The 9739-nt window shown below is 34.8% G+C and overlaps 1 protein-coding gene across 3 annotated transcripts in view; it reads right to left on the bottom strand.

Annotated features, from left to right (window-relative positions):
- LOC143707733 (MAM domain-containing glycosylphosphatidylinositol anchor protein 2) overlaps positions 1-9739 on the bottom strand; it is a 288467-nt gene that overhangs the window by 155437 nt on the left and 123291 nt on the right. For 2 of the 3 annotated variants that reach the window (XM_077200057.1, XM_077200058.1), the window contains exons 4-5: positions 8846-9042; positions 1639-1777 (exon numbers count right to left, since the gene is read on the bottom strand). In XM_077200057.1, the coding sequence (XP_077056172.1) occupies positions 1639-1777; positions 8846-9042 (336 nt within the window). The remainder of the gene's footprint in view (positions 1-1638; positions 1778-8845; positions 9043-9739) is intronic. The other variant, XM_077200059.1, reaches the window with a different exon arrangement.

The raw sequence follows: 9739 nt of genomic DNA, 5'->3' as shown, positions 1-9739 counted from the left end.
CAACTCATCAGTCGTTTGTTTGTTATTTGTTTATTTATTTATTTTAAACAACACCAGTGATAAATATTTATTAATTTGTTTCCAACAACAGTAAAGACCTTTCATTTATTTATTTTATTTATTATGTTTTGAAAAACAGAACCAAGAAGTGTTTGTTTTGAAAACAGTAATGAGAACAGTAAATAAAGCTTATTTATAATTAATTAATACATTTTAAAATACAGCAGTGAGGCATGTTTATTTATTTATTTAAAATAAAACGAATGATAAATATTTGCTTATCTTTAGCATGGTTATTATCCGCATCACTACGATCAGACATCATAATCAGAGAAGAGAAACAAAAAATAAAATACGATTTTAAAAAACATTTTATTTCAGCCTTAGTTTAAGTACTTACCTAAAACTAAATTATCTTAAACTAATAAATAAAAAATAATAAAAACTAATAAATTAATCAAAAATGACAAAATTACTAAAGCTTTAACTAAATTAAAGTGAAAACAGAAAATATTCAAAATGAAATCTAATTAAAAACAATTGTCAAAAATTATAACATTATATCAACGATACTAAAATAACACTCGTCTTTAGTCACTGCAGTTTCAACTTGCATAATACTTACTGCATTAACTATAACTATTAAAAACTGCTTTCATTAACTGAATGACGATGATGTAACATGTGGGTGTGGCTCTGAGGCTCCGCCTTCTTTAAGGTGTGAATCTTCTCTGGTTCATTTCTTCTGTTAAGACACGAGTAAACACATGCACAGTGGAGAGCCGCTTTACAGCAGAAGCTCAAGCTGGAATTCTAATTCTAAGCAACACTGACACTGTTTTTTCATGTTTAATACTGATTTAAAACTATCAATTGTATAAAGTGCTGTATCAATAAACGTGACGTGACTGAATCATATCAATATGATCAGATGCTTTCTGAACTGCTGTTTTTTTGTTTGTTTTTTGCAGCACATATTTGCATATTCATCTAAATGTTTGCATTGTGGTAATGTTTGCAAACAGTAAATACTGCAAAGGTATTTAAAAATTCTTTTTAAAAAATGGTTAGTTCCAGCCTTGATTCTGATTGGTCAATAGCTGTGTTTTATTCATGTTAAAACACGGCTATGACTGCTTTTAGCAACGTAAACATTACGTTATCATTGATATTGTTCAAGCTTGTAGAGTAGAGTATTGTGAGAGATCGAGTAAGCAAGTGTACCTGCATTTACAGTAGATATAGCATTTTCCTTCAGGTCAGTTCTATATTCATAATAAAAAATCTGTTTAAATGTCCGCAGCGATATCTTATCCTTTTAACAGTTAAGGGTTTTCCCGTGACACGCTAGACTTTTGTCAGTTGCGTCTTGCTTCTCTGTGTTCACAACAAGTTTCAGTCCTTTCAATATAAAAGTCTTCTCTACTCACTGACTCACTCATAAAGACAGTCTTTGTCGCCATCTAAAGGCAATATAATGTAACTTCTGTTGCTGTTCACGGTCAGGGACTATTTTTTCCAGAGGAAGGAAGGCTTTTAGTGATTTTACTTCATGAAAGTAACGATACAGCACTAGCCTCGAGTACATTATTGCTGACTAACTTCACTGTGAGTATATCGGCGCCTGAAGAGCCTCACCTGTTTTATTGGTCAGTCTGAAGACGACTTTGCGGTCGGCGATGCCGCAAACGTTTCGTACGGAGGCGATGCAACTGTAGTTGGCGTAGTCCTTGGGTCTCAGGTTCTTCAACTTCAGGATCTTCGTTTCCCCCTGGAGCTCAGAGTGAGAGACAGAGAGAAATGTGTGCAAATGTGTGCTTCAATGTGCTTAATAGAATATATGCGGCAGAACTGGAATCAAGTAGATTATTAAGCACGTTTTCTGTCAAACATGTCTATATTTTCAAATTTCCAAAACCTGATGCAAAAGTTTATGCAGGGCCGAAACCATCTTAGGCATTGAGCAGGAGGATCATAATTAAAAAAGGTAAAATTGTTCCTCCCAAAATGTATTTGTCACGGTCGTGTTTCAGGCAGGAAGAAGAAGATAGACGATCAAGTTCAGAATACTCAAAGTTTAATCATAATACATCAGGCAGGCGATAGCAAACAGAACTAAACATAAAGGTGATCAGACAAGGAAAGAAAGCAAGGGAACAACTTAAGTAATGAACACATACGATATGATTAATAGAAAATAGCTGGTAAAAATGAACTATATAATGACCGTAACCAAAGAAACGTGACAAATGAAAAAAAAAACTGAAGGTCCTTGAAAACAGAAACTAACAGAATATAATGGTGACAGTATTCTTCACGCTGCTCTGTTTATTGACAAGAAGTTTTAAAAGTGATTTTTTAGGCTGGGCTGCCTCAGTGCACATCAATGTCACGATGAGTGAGAGGACCAATTAAATCAAAGAAGGCAGAGCTTCACAGTTCACAGATTTCAAACACGAATTCTAGGTGATGCTTCAGTTTCAATGGTGAAAGAGTGTGAGGTAAGATAATACCTCACTTTATACTTTATAATATACTTTATTATATATTATATAAAAAAATACCTAAACATTTTAATAAAACAAAATTGAAAACAGAAAATATATAAATAAAAACGAATTCAAACTATTGAGTTGTCTAAGACCAACATCTAGCTACTGGAGTGCCTCAGGGCTCAGTGCTGGGGCCGCTTCGCTTCTCCATTTACATATCATCACTAGGATCTGTCAATCAGAAACATGGTTTTTCCTATCACTGCTATGCTGATGACACAACTCTCTACTTCTCATTCCAGACAGAGGATCTGACAGGAGCTGCTTACATCTCAGCCTGCCCGACATTTCTTCATCTAAACCTTATGAAGACAGAACTGTTGTGGCTGTTCATCTGGGTTCATCATCCATAACTCCTCTCAGGACAGCCAGGAACCTTGGAGTAGTGATTGACGATCAGTTAAACTTCACAGATCACATTGCTAGAACTGCCCGGTCCTGCAGATTTGCTTTATACAACATTAGGAGGATCAGGCCCTTCCTATCGGAGCTACACAACTCATTTTCCAAGCTCTAGTTCTATCCAGACTGGACTATTGTAATGTTCACTCCTTGTATCTGTCAAACCTCTGCAACTGATACAGATGCTGCAGCAAGAGGGGTTTTGTGGTGTCATCCATGGTGTATTTAAATATCGTGTCACAATATATCACAATAAAAAAATGCAACAATATATATCATGGATAGTGACAATATGTATTGAAGATACTTCAACCAAAATAAAAATTACTGTGTGAGAAAAAATTCAAGTTTTCAGAGTTTTAATGTCAGTACTATATAAAACTACTATAAATAATGTTGAATATAATGTATAATAAGGAATATTTGTGGGTCCTGTAATGCCAGATGTCTGATGTTACCATTAAAAAAACGGCCTACATTATTTTAAATATATCTAGTCAGTGAAAGAGTGCAAGCAGATTCGTCTAAAATAATTCTGTATTTTCTGCTTCAGAATCATGAATATTGTTATTCTGGTGTCTCTTTTGTCCTGTGCTTTGGGTTTCCAAGCCTATTCATTTACACCCACAACATAGTAAAATCTAGCATTTTCATCAACAGTAAATTTTTTGTTAACCTTTTATCAGTATCGCAATAATATCATGATATGTATCGAATCGTAACATGAGGGTATCGTTACACCCTTAAGAGGCACAATTAACATTTTTATGGTTTTAGTTTCGGTTTTAGTTAACTATAATAACCATGTTTCAATACATTTTAACTAATTCAATATTGCTTGTTCCACAGCCATATTTAAATAATGTTAATTTTTTTAACAGACTAAATTTTCAGAATGAACACAACAATGCTGATTCTAAGCAATTTGAAAAAATGCATTTTAAAAATATGATTATTTAAATACAACAAAATAGATGCAAATTATAAACCATGCAATGTTTCTGACCTTGTCTGACAAATATGCATCTCGTTAAGTTTATTCGTGTAAACTGTAAATTTAGGCCTGCACATGTTTTGAGTGGGTTTACTAAATAAAAATGCCAGCAACTAAATACTAATATACAAAACAAAAAACACAGCATTATATCATGAACTTCTCCAAGTACACGAAACGCATCTGACGCTCGAAGGCATCAGTCGCCGCCAGCTTTCATCAGCGCCGCGAGTTCATCATTAATCTGTATCTCATTACCGTTCCACTGCAAATCCATTCACTGCATTGCTCATTTCAAACACAACCTTTGGAATTTTAATTTGCGGAAACGATAAATGCGTCGGCGGCGCCTTATCGTGTTTCTCCACCGCCATGCGGCACCGAAACGCAGGGGGTCTTTAGGCCCATCGGTCCTGGAAGCTTGTAAAGCATCTTCCCATCCGAGAGAAACACAGACGCTGGCTTTGATGTGGCGTCCCACTCATCACTGTAGATTATAATATCAGACAGATAGAGTCCTCACAACTAAGAGCTTCCCTCGCTTTCATATTCCGACGATCATTCCCCCTCTCCCCAAACGTAATTTCATTAGGCGGACTCTGTCTGTGTCACCTCTTCGTCTGCGTCTGGCTGATATCGTTCTCGCCGCTCGCCTGTCGAGCTCCTGATGGGAAACCAATTGGAATAAAAATCCACAAAACGAGATCAGAGAGACAGAAAGAATGAACGTGTCTAAATAGGAGAACTGTGTGTGTGTGCGTGTGCTGGGAAATAACTGCTATCAGAGAGCTTTATCAACGAACTTTGACGTTTATGTGTTTGATTACTATACGCATATATTTGCATTCTAAGAAGAAAAGGTTCCATGTGGTTTCGTCAGAATGGGATCATTTCATTCGTTTCGGTTAATTAATTTAGTTGTAATTCAAATTCCATTTAGTAAACTAAACAGCTCGTAGGCATCCTTTATGAATAACCCATTATTTAAGACATTTGTCTTTATATTGAACATTTTTGGCATAAAGTGTTCTATAAAATTAAGTCAAGAACCATAGAGTTAAATATAGAACATTTTTTAGTTACACTTTATTTTGACAGTCCACTTTAGATATTCTACTATAAGTAACATTGCCACTACATCAAATATCAGTCAATAGATATACTGTTTGCTTAATATCACTTTATTTTGACATTTTGAAGTAACTTTGTAAGTACAACTCAACTAACCCTATAAAAGTCTACTAATACTCTAATGAGAGTTAGCTCAGAAACAATTAACATGTCTAAATAGGAGAAGTGTGTGTGTGTGTGCATGTGCTGAAAAATAACTTTTATCGAACAGTTTTATCATTGAACTTTGATTATTACACGCATATATCTGTATTCTAATAAGAAAAGGTTCAATATGGTTCTGTCAGTGTGGGATCATTTGAAGGATTTTATTTCAGTTATTTAATTTAGTTGTAATTCATTTTTAATTTAAATTACATTTAATGAATTAAACAGCTCGTAGATATACTTTATGATATAACCCATTAAACATGAAAGTATTAAAGACATTTCTCTTTATATAGAACATTTTTGGCATAAAGGGTTCAAGTCAAGAACCCTAGAGTTCTATATAGAACAATTTATCACACTTTATTTTGATAGTCCACTTTGGATACTCTACTAACTTTGCAACTACATGTCAACTAGCAGTCAATAGAATATACTGTTTGCTTAATATCACTTTATTTTGACATTTTAAAGTGACATTTGTAAGTACAGCTCAACTAACCCTATAACAGTGTACTAATGCTCTAATGAGAGTTAGTTGACATGTAGTTGTAGTCACAGATAGTACTATCAAAAGTAAAGGGCATTTTTAAAGATATCAGATAAACAGTATACATAATAATCAATAAACAGAAGACAACAACCCAGCTAACAGGAACGTTCTGGCAAGAGTTATGAACAAACTTTCCAATACTGTTAATAGAAGAATTATCTGGTCTATTACTTATAGATCATTCATGGAATGTTTTTCTGAATCATTTTATTTGGATGTTTAACATTTTTAAAATGTAACGGAATGTTTCGGAATGTTCAAAGAACATTTAAAAGTAGCATTCCAATAATGCAAAATGGAATGTTCATTTAAAAAAATAAATTTAAAAAAAGAACGTTTGAAGATTCAGAGAACCGTAAGAGATAAAGATTTCTCAACTGTAACAAAACGTGGTGTGTGTGAGACTGGATTTCCAGTTCCTCTCGTCCCGTGACAGACTCACGATAAAGAGAAACAGAGAGAGAGGACGAGTGAGCGAGACTAAAGCTGTTCTCATGACATCTACAGCGGAAACAACACGAGCTCCTGACGGCTTCCACTGACACACACACACGCTTTTCTCGCCGGCCTGACGCGTGTGTGAAACGGTGGGATGACGTTTAGTGCCAAAGCAAATGAAAAAGGGCTTCAGACGAGGAAGATCTGTGCGCTTTCTGAGGAGGTGTTGAAGAAGAGCTAATAACCAGCAAAACCTTTAAAAATCACTGAAAAACAGTCCTCACATACTGATGATATACCTCATTAAACTGATCCAGTCTCTTCTGCTCACCAAAGCTGCAATTATTTCATTAAAAATACAGTAAAAATTGTGAAATATTACTCCAATGTAAATCAGCTGTTTTCTATGTGGTAAAGTGTAATTTATTCCTGTGATCAAAGCTGAATTTTCAGCATCATTACTCCAGTCTTCAGTGTCACATGATCCTTCAGAAATCACTATAATATGATGATTTGATGCTCAATAAACATTTATGATTATTATCAATGTTGAAAACAGTCATATTTCCGTGGAAACCGTCATACATTTTATTTTTAAAGGTGTCATGTGTCAGAATTGAGTTAAAAATATACAAAAAATGAGTTACACGGATCAAAAGAATGAGAAGAAATAAACAATTTAATGATGATGTCATGATGTGATAAAAAAAGGAGCAGAACCAGAGTTAACACTGACACTGCTTTCCATCGTTGGAGACAACTAATGGACATGAAAGAAATGAGGTTCGACTCCGAACTTGCAACATTTCTTTTGGATTGGTAAGTAAGATGCTGTTAGTATTTCGCTAGAAGTTTGTTTTATAAGTTTGTTTAGTTTTTTCGGGAACTTATAACATAGAAATGTATCGAAGGCTGTTCGATGTGAGTTCTAAAGTTAGCGATGGCTACATTGAAAGGTGTAATGAGAACTACGTGAGCTATATTATGTTTACTAAATTGCTTTCCTGAGGTAAATCTGACATATTTGTTCTCCAGCTATGTTATTGACCTCTGCACGCTGATAAAAAAAAGGATTGGTCGGTATCATGTATGAGGAATACATTTTGGTAAGTTGTAGCATACTGTATCTTTCAACAGTGTTCGTGTGTTTTTACTATTAGCTAGTAGAGATGATCGGTTCACGTGCGCTAGGGATCTGTCGTGTAACGTTAATATTTACAAGCGCCAAAACGGTATTTTTTGACAGAATCGGTGACGGTGAATTCGTGAGTGTTGGTAGCTCTGAAATGCGCTAGCTTGGTCAACAGCAGCGAATGCTGTCTGTCAAATTAATGTAATTCAAACTAACAATAAAAATGTAATATGAACAAAACAAATATGAACATTCACTGGTGAAGGGGAGTAGCTTGAAGATGTCATTTAAAAATCAATTGACATCAACCAACGTTCCTCTGGAGTTAGTTGGCCCGGCTTCGGCTATGGCTCTAGGGTCGTTGTGGAGGTAGGGGCGGAGCATAGAGACTATGCCGTTTCTCGTTTGTTACTCTAGAGTAGATCAATTCACTTTCTGGAGGTAGACTGCCCCCATCTGGTATGGAATGTGGAGTATGAATTGATTTTTTTTGCGCGGATATTACACAAGGCACCTTTAAGGATTCTTTGATAAATAGAAAGTTTAAAAAAACAGCGTTTATTTGAAATAGAATCTTTTGTAACATTATAAATGTCTTTACTGTAACTTTAATCAATTTAATGCGTCCCTGATGAATAAAACATTAATTTCTTTAATATGCAGTAAAAAAAATGCTAGTAAATTTCACAAATAATTGCAACATTTTTAAATTATAGTAGTCTACTTTGATACTGTACAGTAACCATATTCAGGTACTTCAAAGAATATAATTTACATGAATTAATTTAGCAGACATATTATAAACATGGTACGTTGCAAGAAAATGATATTCTTCATCCATATTTTTTTCTTGTTTTCAAGTTTCCAGGTCAGAATCTTGTTTTCCCTTTGAATTAACATTTTTCTGACCCCATTGCCAGATATTTGTGGAAAAATAAAAATAGTATTACTTTCAGCAAGGGTTCTACCACCCCAACTCGTTGGGTTATTTTTAACCCAACATTATTAAGTGAGCAGCATGGTACAATGCAAAAAAAAAAAAAAATATATATATATATATATATATATATATATATATATATATATATATAGTTTCCAGGTCAGAATCTTGTTTTCCTTTTAAATTAACGTTATTTTTATGACCCAATTCACAAACTCACTTTATTTTGATACAATTATTCAAGGCATACTATATTCACTCATTTGCTTCTCCATCTTGATTAAAGCATGTTCACAAACTTATACTGGAAAACAACAGTATTACTTTCAGCAATGGTTCTACCACCCCATAGTTGGGTTACTTGTTGGGTTACTCGTTGGGTTACTCGTTGGGTTATTTTCAACCCAACATTATTAAGTGAGCAGGATGGTGCAACGCAAAAAAAAAAAAGTTTTATATATATATATTTAGTTTCCAGGTCAGAATCTTGTTTTCCTTCTGAATTAACATTATTTTTAAGACCCAATTTATGACCCAGCAAGGGTTACATTCTTACCTGGGTGAAGAAGGGCTCGTAGATCTCAACGCCTTTATCGGACCCTTGCGAGAGAACGTCTCGCCCGCGGTTCCAGCTGTAGCGGATGGGGGGGTTTGAGTTCGCCACGCATCGCAAGAACACCGTCCGCTCGTAGTAGAACTGCTCCTTCGCTTCACCGATACTCTGATGAACCGTCACCACGGGCTCGTCCAGGTCTGAAGAAACACACACAGCATCTCAGGACATCTCATTTTGCATTTATTTTTCATTTCCAACAACAAAAGATCCAAATAGAATAAGAATGTTGCAACATACCGAAAGAAAAAAAACAATATCTATAAAGTATTATAGCAAAAATTTCAATATGTTCGAAAAGGAGCGGGAGCTTATTATTTCAGCCCCTAAAATCGATGTAAATATTTGTTTCTGGTGACACTTGGCGCACTTTTTCCCATGGCATATTTTAGCTAACATCATAAATTAGGTATCAGTCAAAAGCCTAAAGTCCTCATGTAGTCAATCATTTTATCCCTTAAAACTAAAAAAATTACATATTTAAACTTTTTTTCCTTGAAAAAATATTCTTCACGCCTTAAAATATCTTGAATGTAACTCAACACCCTTGCCTCATTTAGTATGCGCAGTTCTATGAATATGCAAATGAGCCCCGCCTCCACTCACTCACTCACTCACTCAGAGATCCACTCGTTGACGATCACACGTTGATCTGATTGGTTACAAGGTAGTTTGTGACGTCAGAAACACCAGCGATTTCAAAGCGTGTTTTTGAGACTGTCTTTGGTTCACTGCAGTTTTAAGGAGAAAATACTCAGCAATGCTGTCGACTTATGAATTTACACATGGTTTGTCTTAAAGCATATTAAAAACACCACATAGACATATAAACAACAT

Source organism: Siphateles boraxobius, unplaced genomic scaffold (genome assembly GCF_051911475.1).
Source record: "Siphateles boraxobius isolate OS27281-9 unplaced genomic scaffold, OSU_SipBor_1 115, whole genome shotgun sequence".
NCBI lineage: Eukaryota > Metazoa > Chordata > Actinopteri > Cypriniformes > Leuciscidae > Siphateles > Siphateles boraxobius.
The sequence above is the reverse complement of the archived record's forward strand: the minus strand, read 5'-3'. Positions and strand labels throughout refer to the sequence as shown.